General features: G+C 36.5%; 1 protein-coding gene across 1 annotated transcript; it reads right to left on the bottom strand.

Moving 5' to 3' along the window:
- Window positions 1–1,502: 1,502 nt before the first annotated feature.
- On the bottom strand, window positions 1,503–13,906 carry FGFR1OP (FGFR1 oncogene partner; the record flags this gene model as incomplete). The annotated part of the gene is made up of 11 exons (XM_009072974.1): window positions 1,503–1,577; window positions 2,036–2,129; window positions 2,761–2,800; window positions 3,534–3,602; window positions 4,196–4,305; window positions 5,904–6,136; window positions 7,658–7,741; window positions 9,694–9,828; window positions 11,301–11,389; window positions 11,998–12,052; window positions 13,853–13,906. Coding segments are annotated over 11 exons (1,038 nt in total), but the record flags the coding sequence as incomplete, so codon positions are not given.
- Window positions 13,907–18,034: the final 4,128 nt, after the last annotated feature.

The following is an 18,034-nucleotide window of genomic DNA, read 5'->3' as shown; positions in this document are numbered from 1 at the left end:
GTTTTAGGGTGCACATAAATAAAAGGCACACTTTTTATGACTCCTCTCAAATCATTTATGTAATGTACAAGCCTAACTTCCCAGCACTGCTCCAGGCCTGCTGGCCCAGTGCAAAAAAAAGACTAAGTCAGCATCCAGTGCTAGTAGCAGCTCTATATGCTTAACCAATGGCTTTAGTTTAGCATGCTACTTCCACTGTGGCAACCACTGACAACAGGCCAACAGTGTCCCTGAAAAAAAATATTACAAAGCCTAAAAAAAGAGAACAAAGTTAAATTATTTATATTCCCTTGCATGTCTGTTTTCCAAATGTGTTCACAATGTTCAGAAAGTGCACATTTTGAAGTCTTGTTTCAGTATTACAAATGTCCATGACCTATATATGATAGCAGCGCCACGTACAATAGTATCGTTAAAGAACTGTCACTGTTTCCGTTACTGACCCTGTTTTGCAAGAGTATAATGAAAACACAAGAATTTGCTCTTGGCTAGAACTTAGTACCCATAATGTCTTAGGTATGGTATTTGTAAAGATTTGCATTTAATCTGTACAGCAGTCAGAATCTGAAAAGCAAACGGTTAGTGGTTTCAGTTTTTGGCGCTCATTTTGAAATAACAAGGATTTTCAAGAATGACAGTGAGCCTACAGCACATGGAGAGCCCTCAATAACAAAAGCTCCAGAAACCATTAGCACACTGCTAAAACCTTAATAAAACCCCAATAAGATTTAGTTAATGATTTGTGAATCCTTATAAAATTACTTCTCATGATTTAACAACAGATAACAGTGATGAAATTATGATATATGAAAACAGCTTAGGTCTTAACACCAATGGTGTGACAAACCAATTTAAACAAGAATATTCCGAGTTAAGACTAGTGCTAAATTTAGCTCCTAAGTATAGCTAAATTTAGATTAAAGAGTTTAGATACTCTCAATTTGATATGCCTTTAAAAAAGATAAAGCCTGACTTTCAGAACAGTCTGTAAAACAGCAGTTTCAAGTAAGTCTAGAGAAGTTAGGTACTGTGGCTAGAGTTACCATGAATATGTACTACATGCTGATTTGACAACATTGTGTTAAAATACATGAGTTGAACCACTGTCTTTGAAGGTCCTTGCTTTGGTTATCTTTAAAAAAAACCAACCAGACTGTTAAAATAACAGTGCAAGTTCACTATAAAGCCACATGCCTCTTTCTTGATGCTCTCTTATATCAATTGGTTCTTATTATGCCCACTGCCTGCAATGGACCTCTCCTGCTGTAAAAGGTTTGGCTGAACCACATGAAGAAAGTAATTCTGATCTCAGACTCAAGTGGGAACACACTATTTCGTTGAGTTCTTGTTAATAATATTTAAAAGCCTTCTCCTCCTACAGTCTTTTTGAAACACAAGGCACAAATAGGGAGTGGACATTCCAGCAAAACGTGATTGTCTGAAATTAACAGCCCACAGCAGTCTTCTAGTCCAGCACAATGAAAGATTTTTGCTGTCCAATTCTATGCCACATCTTCTAGATAATCTGCAACGTCACTTAACTGAGAAATGGTAAGGTCTTGCGTGATGCTTTCAAGCTAGAAAATAAATGAAATTGCAAACTCAGAAATCACAGAAACAGTAAGTCCTGTAGTCCTTCATAAAGCAACCCATCCTTTTGGCCTCAAACTCTTCCAATGAGATTACATAATCCTTTAGGAGGTGCTCAGACAGATCTTGAAATACTGGAGTAGGACCTTTGTATGCTGGCTATCAAACCAGCCTCAAATACATTTCACATGCCTAGAAGGGGACAGTGAATTGTGCTACTGAACTACTGTTATGGGGGTTTTGTTTCATTGGGTTTTTTTAATCAGCATAGTATCTAACTTGACAGAAACACTAGGTGCAAAAATACATATCATAACCAATAGTAAAACCTTAACATGCAACCTAGGAACTTAGGATACTGACACATTACTTCATAGAAAGTTCAAAACAAAGTCAAGACAAGATCAGAAGAATATCAAGAACAACAATTTTAAAATAATCATACTTTATCACTGGCATTTGACTCTTCTGTTCCCACAGAAATTTCATCTATTTCTTCACCAATGCTGATATCACTCTTTTCTGAGCGATGACTAGTACTAAAGAAAAAGAAAACCATAAACATAGAAATAAGACTTTCTTTCCAACATCCAGGTATGGCATTCACTTCATACCTGACATATGATTGGGATTTCACTCCCTAGCAAGTTAAATGTGAAGTTACTTAAAACCCCATTTCCACCTAGATGAACTGATACTTAGGCCTTGATCCTGCAGTTTACAATGCCAATACCTTCACATCATAAGGATGAGGTGGTTAAATTTTTATTATTGACTAGTCATGATGCTTTGTTTTCCAGCTGAATATTTCAGCATACAACATAGTCATGGACTAATAGCATTAATTAAAGTGTTAAAACACAGTTAAATGCATGGTTCAGGAAAAAACCTTCCATAAAAAAACCACACCGACTCATCATCTTAAAGGTAGCATTAGGTTTTTAAGGAACTCATTACCCTCTCTGTACGAAAGGGATCTGGTTTTGTTTGGGTTGGGGTTTTATTAACTTGTAACTAAATCTATTAAAATAGCAAACTGAAGTTTTAAAGGAGTTCAAGAATACTGACAGACTCTGGTGATAGTGACTGCATCAAATACTACTAACAATTCAAATGTACTAGTGGGTAAGCTTAAACTACTATGCTACTGAGGTATCATCCTTCTCTTACCTGTTGAAGTCATCAGCATATTCATCATCATCTCCATTTCCTAGAGAAGTTTTAAAAGCTATTAATCAAACAAGTTTTCTCTACAGGAAACCGAAAAACCCCCAATCAATTCTGGTCCCAAAATACATGGTTTAATGACCAGCAAAAGTGGGAGTAGATTAAATTACATGTGCACATTAGAGAAATGAGTTATGTCTGTCATTAATTAATCTCAATATTGTTAACACAAACTGCTTCAAAAGTGAACACATTTTCAAGATGCTGACTACATTGCTGAATAGAAAACTTAAATACTTAGGAGCTCTATTTTGATAGAAGGCTGAGTCTTCTATCATATCTTCTTCATACTGCTCCTAAAGCTTACAAGGCAACTTTCAAAAGTGTGGAGGGCAAATAAAAATGCCACTGAAAACCAGTAAGACTTATCAGGCTATCTTTTCTACAAATATAAATGTCCTCTTTTCATAGAAACACAGACAACAAAATTTATCCCTTGGTATTAGCAAATGTATGCAAGGAATGAATCAAATTTTTGCTGCATGTGTAAAATACTAATCCACTACTAATCCACTTTTCGCTTTTCTGTATTCCTTTAGATCACATCCTGCTCTTAACTCCAGTAAGGTTCACAATGGTATTAAGTTGAAAGACATAAGAAAAAGCTGAAGATTTTAGTTTAATATGTGTATTTCAGTTTCTCAGATTCGTCTAAGAAGCTGGGCCAGAATTTATAGCTAAATATCAGAGCTTCCTTGTGTTTAGCAATTACTTGCCTAATTCTAGTGATCCCAGTTTTGTATTCACCAACCGCAGGTCTTTCAGAACAGAGTTTTTATTCACATCTGTAAACAAAAGCATTTATATCATAAATTTGACTTGTGAGTCTCTAATAAGATCCCACTTAAACATACCCATCAACCATTTATAACAACTGTTCTTTTATATCAACCTTATATACTTTTATAGTATAGTATGGCAAGATTATATTACATTTTCAGGTCTGAACTCTAATAACATTTAAAAACGTGAGTAGTAAACAGGATAAGGTTCCCAGTATTTGGTATCAGGTTTTATAAAGTGAGAGCAGATACCCATAAAGAACTGGTGCAAATAATGAAACATAACCATACAAAAGAGTAATTTAAATTCAGTTAAAAACTGAGCAGCAGGATTTTATACTCCTAAAATCTGCTTTATATGTACAGGGAAAAAAAAAGAATGTAGATCAGTATTTCATGCTCCAAAACATAAAATACCCCACTGGTAGCATAACATATCAAAACCAGTCTGCAATCACTTGGTGAAGAAAACACTACTGTAAAGCACATTACCACCAGATGGGGGCCACGTGCTTTACCACATTTCCATCTGAAGGTGTAGATCATTCATTACATTATAGGAAATATTTCCTACACAAAAACATATGAAAACTTACTATCAGACTCCTTTAGCAAAGGTGCACCAGTCAGGGAGCTCAACCCACTTTTTAGAGGTGGTGCATCAGAAAGGGATGTCAGTCCTCCTGCTTTATTAGCTTCAGTTTTCCTAAAACAAAGCAAAAAGTAAGTACTCTGCAGAGCTGCAAAATGTGCATAGTTACTTTCTTTTCTATTATTAAATTTTCATAAAACTAGAGCAGCAATATTACAGCAAAAAACAAGCCAGCAGAAAGGACTATACTTTCTGCAACCTTAGAAATGGTAGGCAGATTACTAGCACAAGTGTCAAGCAAGACATTGAGTAAGAAACTCACTTTTTCACCCGTGCAGACTTCTGTCTGTCTTCTCTCAGAGACAGATCTCCTGCACCTTCATCAGCATCACTATTATTATCAAGGGACCTTTCATCATCCCCACATGCAAACGCAGCCAAAAGAAGAAAGATTCATGTATAAATCAGTACTTACTTCCGCTTTTTTTACAACTAAAAGAGATTACATCTGATTAAGCTATTAATTCTATAAGCAGTCAGTTCACAGAATGAAAACCTCTTGGTTATAGGAAGACTGATATAATCATCATGTATTAAAGTTTTGGCTACTACCTAGTTCATATACTATTTGCAAGTAAAGGATGAAGAAACACAAATTAAAAAGAGACCAATATTTTCACATTTAGTATTACTAGAACTGTTTGCTACTGTGACTCCATTCCCATAAATAATGCACAATATTTGAATCATTCATTATACGTAGATCACACAAACATCACATATAACATCACACATTAAAACAGCTCAAAACTTTGACCAATGAGACAGAGACCTAGAGACAAGGAGTGCTTGGATCATCTCTCTGTCATTAGCAGCTGCTTGCTCCCTTTCTCTTCAGGGCACCCATTTTGCAGGAATAGCCAAGGTTCCCATAACAAAATTACCTTTTTGCAAACCAAGCATAGCAAAAGAACACCATGAAATGATCCTGCAGCATTTCTCAACAGCAATATCTAAACTAAGCTTCAAGATAACTCAACATGATAACACAAAGATAGGTTTAGCCATTCCACAACAAAGCTGTTGTATCGTTCTTGTTTCAAATGGTGGTTTTCAGTCATAAGACTCCATAGATGACCAACAAAAAATACCCCTCAGATGCATCTGCAAAATTGGCATAGGCAGAAGGAACACTGCACTGAAAACACAGAACTGCATGAGAAAGGTGTTGCAATGTGAAGAGGAAACTCTCAGCTGTGAGAAAACTTTCCTTATTGTTACAATTTACAGAGCCAGTTTACACTGATTTTTGTACTCCTTACAAAGCCATACATATATTTAAAGCACTATCCTTGTCATTGCCCACTTCCTTTAGTACAGATCACCACTGCAGTACTGTTGCAAGAAGAAACACTGATGTCTGTGCCTCATACATGTTCATTCCATCAAAGAAATAGGGTGGGAGCATTATATAGCATAACAGATGCACCTTAAAGTGATAAAGGTTTATCCACTCAAGGTACACCCAAGAGATCCCAGAGGACACTGTGCATTTCAAAGAACGGAATCAGAGAAATGCATATTTTGGAAACAAAATGTTACAGAAGAGATCTAAACACTTGCACTTAGAAGTACAAATAATCCAACAACAATTAGCTCTCAAAGGTCTGCAAGCATACCAAGCACAAAATAAAAATGGTATTAAGTAGAACGTCCTTGTTACTTCCCAGCCATAAGTTCTTTCTGGTTTGGGTACAGGATCATCAAAGAAAGAATCTCCCTCTGCATCATCTTCATCCACAGCTGGATCACTTTTTTCTTTGGTATTTGAGTCTTTGTTTTCTAGGTGAGGATCTAGTTTTGTTTCATTAGGCAGAAAATGAATGCTTCTTTTGCTTGCTTCCCCTGATGAGACACTTGTATCACTCTGAGTGGTTTCAGCAGCCTTGAAAGATAAAGAATGAAAGGAATAAGTATTTCTGTCTTATAATACTATAAGTGGTAATATAAACACACAACACATAACATGCACCTACTATCACTTTTAAAAATGTTAGCTCAAATTCCTGAGAAGTACTAATAAATTTATTAGTATCATCAAGAATCACACAAGATAAAAAAGGTGCTTTACCACTTTATAAAATTTTATTGCTGCTGCCATTAAAAACTTTTGTTCTTTGCTGTGCATTGCTACACTATCTAGATCACTTCTGCTATAAAAGCAAACAATGTAAGGGATCTTGATTAGCAAATAAAGAAATCTACAGTTTCTTACTTCATAGCTTTGAATATAGGGGGTTTGTTTGCTTTACAGCTTGAAAGTTACATGATGTAAAGTTACAGATTCATGTTATTTTGCAACTTGTCTATAAACAAATGTTCTTAGTTACAGCCATTGTCTTAAAAAATGCCACTTTAAACCCAAGCAAATTACTCTAACTTCCACAATAAATGGTAAGCTATGCAATGTAGTATTAGGTTTTAAAGTGATGACTGCAGTTACTGGCACATTCTCCCTTCAAATACTAAAAACAACAATGACATAAACAAGATGCTTTAAAAGTGTATAATTTTCAGTCTTTGTGTCATGCTTATGACCAACAGTTCAGAATGTAAGGACAATTCTATACACTAACTTTAACATCAAGTTGTAACTTTGCAAGACTTTGTGGCCCAAAGAACAATATTCAAATTTAACTAGATAATCAAGCTCTTGTGAAAGAAAAAGATTTTTATTTTTAAATAGCATTTTTCTACCTAGCATGCAGCATTGCTAATTTTGTCTTCTCCTAGACTTATTAAACTTAAGACAGCAAAAAGATTTACTTATTACATTAACTTCCTTTGTACGCAGTCATAGCAGCACAATTTTGAAACAAAACCAACAGTATTGTTTCATCCAGATAACCAGTATGCATGTAGGTTGTACTGTCTAAAGTATTTCTTTATCAGTCATTAACTTTCATTCAGCAGGTTGACATAACATTTTCAAACTACAGGCCATGAAACTTAAAATTACCTTGGTAGGTCTTTTTCATACCAAGGTCATTTTATCTCACTCACTGAATCCCATCTGGTTCTTGGCAACAACTCAGGTCTTCTAGGGCAAGAACAAGTACTTAAACCCGTAAGTGGCAGTAACAACAATACTTTAATTTCCTATCCTAAAGGAAGAGAATTGTTGCTGAAAATTAAGAGCATAATGACAGCCTGACTGGAGTAAAGGGATGCTACAGCTACTTTTCCATTCTGGGCCCTGAGAGGCTCTTACTATGTCATCTGAGAAGCCACAAGTGCAACAGTCTTTGCTTGAATTCATATATGGAATTGCTAAAGTGAAATAAATACTTTCAAACTGTAGATCATCTAAGTGAATGTCATCGTATCTGCAGCTTCATGGGAGTCCTCTCTTTTATTTATCTCATCTACACTATGAAGCTTAGTCATTATATATGAACAACCTTACCTTATTTGGTATAGAGTGTGTACTTGACCTGCCATCAGATGATTTTGATGCGGGGCACTGGTTGTCACTTAGAACTGGAGCCACCTAAGGAGTTTCACATAAACACTTTTTAAAAAATGCATTTAATTTTGTCATAGTTCCACCCAACAAGAAACAAGGCTGCCATCCTCACTCACACAGTACACAAGCTGTGACACCGTGTGGGGGAAGATGACTGGGGGTAAAATTAGAAAAAAATGGATAGTTTTATTCACATTCTAACAGAAGTTATAGCAGTCTGGAAATTATAGGGTGGAATGCAGCTGCTGCTTCCTGGATGGAATGCGGTTGGCACGCATGAAATCTATTCCACGATCATTCCCCACACAACACAGCCTGCAACCCTAATCACGTGGTAAGGGAAATGAAACAGGGTGGAGCAGAGTGGAGACATTGTAGCCAGGCTGTCTTGTGTTCCTTCCAGGGATGGGAACTCAATGGTACCATGAAGCTGGTAAACCATGCAGCTGTCAACCAACAGAGACAAGAGATGTCATCTTGATGCTTGACCAGCAACTGTGGCAAAATCGGTCTCATTGGATGAACTTGGTTCATTATAATCTAATTGTAATCCTAATACACACTTCCATCCCAAAGTTACCTGCCTCCAAGGTATAGCCACTCCTCACTGAGCATGTGGTCTGTATTTTGGTGACTATATAATTTGCTATTAATAGCAAAGCGAGAAAATTTTACACCAAACAGTAACAAAAGTGTGCATGACTAGAGTCACTCAAACTCCACCTAAATGTAAAGTAATAGTATAAAAGTAGGTTAAGAATGGGGAGAAGTTAGGGAAGACTCCATTGTAACTTCTGGGATTGGTCAATGGGCAGTACCCATGTTCCCCCTGCTATGGATGCTCATTAGGTAAGAATTGTATTCCATGCATGCGAAGTGATTATCTCCAGCTGGCTTTCCTTGGTCATTAGGGCTGGTCTGTATAGTGCCTTAAATATGTTTCTGCAGTTATTATCACCGGCAATCTTTGAACCTCAAGCTGTCACAATTTTCTAGTATCAGTGTGTTTATTAATACAGTGTGTTATTCTGCACACTGTTTAGCCAGAGTCCTTCAAGGGCACTGTAAATCGCTGGCAGTGGATAACATACTCAACTAAGAGTGAGGAGATCCAGGAGGAGGTCTCTCTTTCTAAATTGTAATACAGGATTTGACTCTGATATGCTGTTGGCACATGTCCCTGAACAACTCAGTTGAAGAGCCCCCTGATGCAGTGAACTGTTGAGTGGAGTCTCCATAATGGGAAGCTGACCGACCAGTCAGGCACAAGGTCCTGCCTTTCCTGGGGCACTGACAGGCTGATCAAACACATAGGGTTCAAGGACACACACCTTTCATGTGACACAAAACTTCTATGTTAAGACATCTATGACAACTACTTCTGAATTTAAGCTTTTGTTGGGGTAGCAAATGCATCTTGGGTGTAGAGAACCTTCTTTCAAGTCACAATCAAATTGGTTGAATTTCACTCATTTAATTAACAGAATAATTAAATAGTCTTTTAAAATATTACTGTTATTGCCTTCAAGTAACTCAATACTTTGATATATTTAAATACATATGTTTTCAGAACAGCTTTAAAGCTTTTAATAAAACCCATCCTAGGCTTCTCAGGTCATAGTAAAATTAGAAGTATGCCAAAGAAAATAGGTACAGAGTGCTATCAAGCCACACTAGAAATTAGTAAATAAGTAACACAGTATTTTATCCATTTATCTGGATTCACTCTGTGCTACTATGTTGTAGCAGAATAATAGCAAAGAGCACTAGGACAGCAGTAAAAGCAATAGAATAGTCATAATGTTTATCTCTTATCTCTCTGATAAGTTAAAAGCATAATATAATAAAGACCTGAAAGAGTATAACACTATACCAATAGCCAAGTGTTCTTACTTTCAGTTTATTTTTCATAATTTAAATTAAAATGAATAAAGAATTATAAAGAAAGAAAGAAATTATACATTAATACTACTTACTTCACCACCACCTGAAATCTTTTTCTGCTGACACTTCCTAACAACCTCCAGCAACAGGGGACCACCCACAGTCCCTTCTGCTTCTGTAATTCCCAAATCTCGGGCTAAGTTATCTCGACCATCAAGGCCATTTAGCTGAGGGGGGATAAAAAAAAAGAATCACAACACAGAAATAACCATCAGAAAACAATATATAGAGAGAGTAATACAAAAATGCTTTTTGGTGCTATTTAACACAGCTCTTACTTTGACTAAACAGTGATTATTTAAGACTTCCTGTTGCATGTGGACCAAAGTAATAAAATCATAGAATCACTTAGGTAGGAAAAGACCATTAAGATCATCAAGTCCATCACTAAACCATTTTGCTAAGTGCCACATCGACACACCTTTTAGATACCACCTATTGCATCCTTTATTTCTGATCTGCACCTGAACTTACCACAGATCATGCAAAGTTATTTCAAATATGCAAGATCCATTATTTGCACACTTCAAGATTTAAGAATTTATGATTATTTAGTAACACTTCCAATCAAAACAATGGTCAAGCAAATACTGAAGCAAGCCACCACTCGTCAAGCACACTGAAACATAGTTAATAAAGGGACAATGCAACAAACTGCTCAAAGGCAGGGGCTAGTAGAGAAAGAAAAAGTCAATCTCTCAGCACTATACACAGGAGTCTTGGCCAACTTACTTAACTTTGGCCAAATTTCATATATGCACTGCAATCAGTGAAAAAGATACATTCATTGGAAAAAGTCTTTGTACACCTATGTCCTAGCAAAAAATTAGCAACAAATGCAGCTAAGGTTATTTGGAAAAGAACAGGTGTATATGGTATTTTCTTTGATTAAGCCCCTATAAAAAAACCTGTCCTTCTGAGAAATAGAAGTCAACTAACTGATTTACTTGACAAAGCTGGATTTTAATATAGTAAGCATTTAAACTGACTTGAGAAATAGAACTGTTTGAAATGTCAAGAGAAATTCTGCAGTGAAATGAAACTGTTTCAAACCCAAAATTAGTAATAAAACCTTTGTATCATAGAAGGGAGATGAAGGGACAAATGTGATCAAACCCTCTAACTCAGTATCAAAAGCTTTAAGCATTCAGTTGGGCTACACAATTGCTGTAGTTCCCTCCCAAGTGATCTGCTCTATTCAATCCCTTTTGGACAAGTATATTTACACAAAGTCCTTTGTTTCACTGAAATTTCTCTTAGAGCAGATTACTAACATTATTTCAATTTTAATGTAACAATACTTACTTAATATTATTTTGCCATATAGTAAACTCAGTGGCAAAAAATGTTATAGAATTCTGTTGCACATACTATTATGATGCCACAAAAATTATTAGCTTGTTAATTCAAAATTAATTTATTATCAAGCATGGATTTTTGATAAAGGGAAATACTCATATTAGCACACTCTCCTGAAAAATGTGTCTTTATGACATTAAGTACCTTTTACAGACTAAACATAAAAAATTATTTATAAAAACAAGCAAGTGGCTTGAACAAATGTGCTGTATCTTCTGTATTAATTGCCATGCACTCCTAACAGCCAGCAAAACTTACAAATAAAACCAGTATAGCTTACTGTGCTTGATTCAGGCTGAAAAACAGCCAATGTAAAATCAAGATTGAAAAAACGTAGAAATTCTGCAACAAGACCTGCTACCAAGCGACCTAAAAAGGAAATGAGAAGAGTAAAAACATATCAGACAGAAACAACTCTTACTTCAAAGATTTGACATTAACATGGCTTCAGTATGAACACAGTTTAGACATTCAGCAAACTAACACCATGTAGCAAATTTGTATATCAAGTCCCTGAATTCTAACTTAGCCATCATATCAAAATCGTTCAAGTCTCTATGCAAGAGCATAGAGATTACTTAGAAATTTCAGGTGTAAGATTATTTTTTAAACTATTCAGCTGTTTTAAACACATCATATTGAAATTTCTCCAATGTGTATATTCACTACTTCTACAGTTAGTTTTCAATGGTTACTGTTTCTATTGGTCTAGGATGTCTCTGAGTTAGCATAGCCATAAGACATCATGAAGTATTAATTTAAAAGCATTAATCAGCTTAGTTAAAAATACAATTTCAGCAATATTAATGTCAAAAATTACAGACTGAATTCTATTCTGAATGAATAGTATTTATGACATGCAAAAGAAAAAAGCATCCTTTATGTCATGAAGACTACTGTTAATGAAAAATGCCAAGATTTAATCCTTTGCTTCCTATTTTTATTATTTTGAGAAGTATACTAAACAAAGAACTTACCATCTTTTGTACCTAAAAAACTTTTCAAGCTTTCATTTACCAGAGGTGCTTTGTTCTGTTAAAAAGCAAAAGCCAAACAGTAATTAACATCATTGTTGTGCTAGCAAGAAACTGAAAGCCACATCAAGCTACTGGTTGGGTGTACTCTGTTCCACAATGATGCCTTGCACAGGTAATTCACTTCTTCAAAATTTACCTTGGTATTAATTCTACTACCTGCAAATATAAGCTACAGAGCAGTAAGTTTATTTAGGCAAATTAAATTAAATTTGTCTCAGAGCTAAAGTAACTTCATCAAAATTCTTAATAGCATACTGATTTTTATATACTTAATGACTGAAAACTAAGTTAAGCAGTTAAGTTCCCAGGTTGCTCCTCTTATATACTGAGAAGTTTGTTTAAGCAAATTCAGTCCAACCTTTTAAAAAATGGAAATTTACAAATCTTCCAGACAAAGTGTAGACCATGCTAATTACTAGTTCACAAATCAGTACTAATCCTCTATTAATTAAAAGACGTTCAAAGATATTACAAAAGTGTGAGGTTTTTTCCCTTGTTAGATTTGCCCTCTCTAATTTTTAAACATAAATAAATCAATGTACATGTTTGTCAGGGATTGTTCAGAGACTTTTCAAACAGAATTCTAAATGCCAATCCCAACATATCAAAATATCCTGGGTAAGAAATGGATCTGTTATAGCTATTTGTCTCTATAATTGTAGTTACTAATACACACAAGAAAGTGCTGCCTGAAAGAAATCTATCTTGCTTAATATTTATGAATTCAGTGATAAGTATTAACAGATTTTCAGTGTCTACAGTGTAAATTTAAAATATCATATATACACATGTAATCTTTCTGGAAAATCGTGACCTGAAATCTCTTTCAGCGCTGTACTCTCCAGATGGTGTGGGAGGTTGTTCTCTGAGTACTCTGTAATATGCTGAAGCTTCCCATAAGAGAAAGAACTGTCCTGCTATACCACTCTTTCACCATGTCTTCTTCAGCAATCCTATGTTACATTTCTGGAATCTTGTATCATAGAATAAATACTTCCCCTCCTTACTAATGCCACAATACTGTTTCAGTTATGCAATTTTCCAGAAAGAGCACAGCCATCTAACTAGTAAAGGAATTGGACAGTTTTTCATCCCACAGCACTCTCTACTCTTTAGTTCTAGAAAAGGGAAAGACACAGGAAATAAAGAATGTTGGCAGTAGAATAAGTCACAAAACTGGTCTGTGTATACTGCAGTAGTAGGGTAATGCTGTTGTGCTACTATCTCATTCCCTTAGTATTATTACATTGTCAAGGTATCGGTCTATTAATTCTCTTAATTAAGAATTCATCCTTTAGTCTTATAGCAAATTATTCTGCAGCAAGCCTACAACATCCTTAAGGGAAATACCAAAAGCAAGATCATACTTGGCATTTTACAGCATTAAATTGCTTTCACAGTACACTTGTCAAAAAAGCTCCACTATAATATTTGAAATTTCAAAAGACATTATTCTGATTTGATAAAATCTTGATCAGTCAACTAGATACTTTTTAAAAATAAATGTTTGATGGAGAAGATATTTAGTTATTCTGGTCAACTGGACAAAAGCAATATAAACCCAGCACAGACAGGTACTTAAAATTACAGTTTCAAAACTGTATTTTTAAACATCAGGAAACACCGTGATAGTCCCATTCTGTGTTCTTTACACATAATGTTCTCATGCAGAAATACATACATATCTCTTCTTACACTTCAAAAGCTGGAAGTATTACTGCTATTATATTTAATTCTACAAGAAGTAGTACCGGGATGTTTTTTCTTTCTAATTTATTTTTCAACGTTCTCTTACCTCTACTTTCTCCTGTTCTTCTAATGCCAAAAACACTGCTGCTCGCAACTCTGCCTGCCAAATAAAAAACAAAACAAACAGCATTTCTATAAGCACTGTTTCCTCTATGCAAATAGAATGCAAAGAGCTAGCAAGGAGTTTAACAACTATTTGTTTCCCCTCAAGCAACTTGGCATGGATTGTAATCTACATCAGTGCAATTAAAATACTTAAGATTACAGGCAATGCGACTTGAGGCAGAAAAATAATAGTTTCCAGTCTGAGAACAAGATGGAGAAGAGGAAAGGGGGGAGAAGAAGCAGAATTTGGTACAAGACTTCCTAAATTATTTCTTTGTGCATAAAAAGATTCCCAAGTACCTACATGTTCTCCTATTAGTTTCTTCCAAGACTGAAACATCTAGCTCTTTCAGACAGCTTTGAAACACCTACCCTTCATCTACAACTCATTCAGCAGACATGAACAAATTGCTAGTAATAACCCATTTAAAAAAGTTAACATTAAAATACACAAATTCCTACGATTTCTTATCAGATTATGCTCAAAAACCAGAAAAGAACATGATCCTGGACATTCAAATCCTCTGTATTTCTTAAATTTTTGTAAACACTACAGTTTCGCTACTTTCATTGAACACATCAAATGGATAACACATCTGATGAAGTAGTTTCTGCTTAAATCAACCCTTAATCTGATGTTTTGAAGCAAATCAGTAGAAAACGCTGCAGTGATAAACTATAAAAGACACTCTATGAAAGTTTTCTCAAGAGCAAAGACGAAAGAAGAGTTCTAAAGCAAGATTTATTTCCATAACTAAGAATAACATGAAGAGCGTATATTACAAAAGGTGACTAAACATGGATTACTCTGTAACTGTTCCCTCCCACCAAAAAAACCAAACAACCTTGGATGGGAAAAACAAACACTTCCTTTTTAAGCATAACCCTCTTTGGATACCTTTTTAAAGGGAAAAAAATCAATCCAAAAATTTAAAAAGATTTCTCATCAAAAGAAGCGTAAAATGCTTACCAAAACTGTATGTGATGGTCATACAGATACTGCAGTCACATTTTTTCAGTTGCTGGGATACAGAATTCAATCATAAAATCCTCTTATAAGCAAATAATTTATTTATTATTCTTACTCTTTTTTTAGGTGCTGGGCTACAGTAGCCAATTAGCAAAACCTCTTACATCCCATTAATTTAAATATCATTCTTACAAAGTCAGTTTACCTTTAACTTTCCAACCAACAGTTAATAACCTGTTTATTTAGTCTTATGTCATTATGGTAAACATCAAATGGTTGCAAGGCTTTCTTTGTCACTGATACCACAGAAACCAAGTATACTATGTAAGAGGACAAGAAAAATAGCAAAGCATTCCTGACTGGCTACTACAGCTATTCAAAATAAAACAGACCAACCATTACACATAGGTAGGACTAAATCCCCTTAAGGGTCTGGATCACAAGACTGCAGAACAAAGCTGTCTCAAAGTGGCTGCCAACACATCAGCTGATCCAGAGTCTCATCTGTTTGAGATTTTGGAACAAAATCACAACTGTCATTTTTTTTTCACATAACTGGAACTGTTTGCCTGCTCCATTTCTATATGTCCAATCCAGTGCCTTTTAATTGTGAACTGAGATGCTTTTGTTCCTCTTCCCATTTATTTAATGACACAGTATCCATTTCTCTCAGATGTTGCCATTCCCCATTCATAGCTGGTTCACCCTTATTTACTTTAGTGCCCAGTTAATAACCTTAAGGATGGGAGATCATCACCAGAAGATAATGCCACTGGTACTTATGACATCTCCCTTTGGCTTTCCCTAAAGTCTTTCCACAGATAGACAGCTTTCCCAACAGACCCTTCAATCCTGTGAGCATCACAATGTGTCTGAAGTTACACACTCCTGGACTATCTCCACAGGAAGGTTTACACCACTAAAACTAACAGATGAGTACTGCTCAGATCATAGCAAGATGTTCTCAAAATATCACCTCAATAAATTTAGACATAGTACACTAGTAAATTTTTATTGTCATTTTATTATCACCATACTTTAATTGCCTAAGACTATTTGATAGAATAACAGGTGGCCCAAAAGGGCTATTAGATATCGAGTTAGGAAAAGGTCTTCCTACTCCAAACACAGTTACATGAGCCAGAACCTTCATCAATTTATGCAGTTTAAATAAGGACCATCCATTTGGAATGGAAGAATGACACATTTTTAAATGTTATTTTGTTGAAAAGTATGACAACTAGTCTAAAAATGCAGTGGACTTCAAAATACACAACACAAGTATGTTCTCACTTCTATTAACCACTTCATTTGTTGAACTGTTGCTGAAATACCAACAATAACCGTTCACCTCTGAAGGCTTAAACAGAGCACCATGGAGAAATGCCACCATCCTTGACCTGAAACCTACACTTCACTTCTCCTTTAGCTTGGAAGGGAACTCATCTGGTTTTCGGCTTCCATACCTGTATTGCACCTTACTATACACAATAATTGTTGCTGGAAGCTTCTAAATTGAACACGAATCTATGGAACCAATTTTCATACCCTTTCTGACACACTTTCAGACTATACCACAGACTTGGGAGTAGTGTACACTCCGCTATCTACCATGTATTTTCCTAACGAAGCGTTATTTGTTCCCTGTAGGTAGGCAGCATCCCTGGAGAGTTTCCAGATTTAGTAAGTCTTCAAGACACAGGCCAAGCGACCCATGATCAAAAGTATGCGCTCACAGCCCAGAAAGCCAATCGAATCCTGGGCTGCATCAAAAAGAGTGTGGCCAGCAAGTCAAAGGAGGTGATTCACCCCCTCTACGCTGCTCTCGTGAGACCCCACCTGGAATACTGCGCTCAGTTCTGGTGTCCTCAACATAAGAAGGACATGGAACTGTTGGAGCAAGTCCAGAGAAGGCCACAAATTTGATAAGAGGATTGAAGCATCTCCCCTATGAAGACAGGCTGAGGAAGGTGGGGCTATTCTGCCTGGAGAAGAGAAGGTTGCGTGGAGCAGCCTTCCAGTATCTGAAGGGGGTACAGGGGAGCTGAAGAGGGACTCTTTGTTAGGAACTGCAGTGACAGGACAAGGGCTAATGGATTCAAACTGAAGAAGGGGAAATTTAAGACAGACATTAGGAAAAAGTTTTTTATTGTGAGGGTGGTAAGATACTGCAACAAGTTGCATCGGGAGGCAGTGGATGCCCCAATCCCAGCAGTGTTCAAAGCCAAGTTGGATGAAGCCTTGAGAAACCTGGTCTAGTGGGGAGGTGTCCCTGCCTATGGCAGGGGGTTGGGACTAGGTGATCTATAAGGTCCATCCCAAACCCTAAAATTCTTTGATTCTATTAATGAGAGGAGCTAAGGAATTCTAGCTTTAGCAATACCTAACCCTAGAACTTTGTGGTCTACTTAAGCTATACATGCCTTGCATTGTTTTCCTGCAGTGAAACAATGATAGTCAGAGGGTCTGTGTAACAAGCCCTCCAGAACGATAAGGCACTGGTACCTTCTGAAACCAGCTGTGGGGTTAGGAATCAAGATAAGGAACAACACATATGCACCAAGCAAGAGAGTTCATCCAGAGGACAGGTGATGAAGACTACGAGTTGATCACTGGGCATCACAGAGACCGTCAATGACCACCGCCTCAATTGACTGTGCAGGCACGAAGGAGGTGGAGACATGATAATAATTTTGGGGAAATAATTAACATATGAGTTATCGAAAATACGACAAATATGCATGATTTGTTGAAACACAGGCTGTCCCATCTGGAGCCGCGATGCGTGTTTATTAGGAGGTGCAACCATGCACGCACCCGGCGCCGTCTCTAAAGGAATGTCTGCTTAACAGTATCATGCTGTTGGGTCGATTTCTTTGAATCGCCACGGAAACAATTTTCATACCCTTTCTGACACACGTTCAGGCTACAACACAGACTTGGGAGTAGTGTACACTCCACTATCTTCCACATCTTCTTTTAACGTAGCACTATTTGCTCCCTGTAGGCAGGCTGCAAGGCACAGCTCAAGCAACCCACGCTCAAGAGGTACAACCTTTAAATAGCAACGATTCCCGCTTGAGATTTCCAGTGGGGCTTTCGCAGGGAAGCGGGGATAACCGCTGAGCACCCGGTGCCGCACGCGGCGGCGGC

The sequence above is a fragment of the Acanthisitta chloris genome, unplaced genomic scaffold (assembly GCF_000695815.1).
Source record: "Acanthisitta chloris isolate BGI_N310 unplaced genomic scaffold, ASM69581v1 scaffold5994, whole genome shotgun sequence".
In the NCBI taxonomy this organism is placed as follows: domain Eukaryota; kingdom Metazoa; phylum Chordata; class Aves; order Passeriformes; family Acanthisittidae; genus Acanthisitta; species Acanthisitta chloris.
This window is presented reverse-complemented; position numbering and strand designations above follow the sequence as displayed.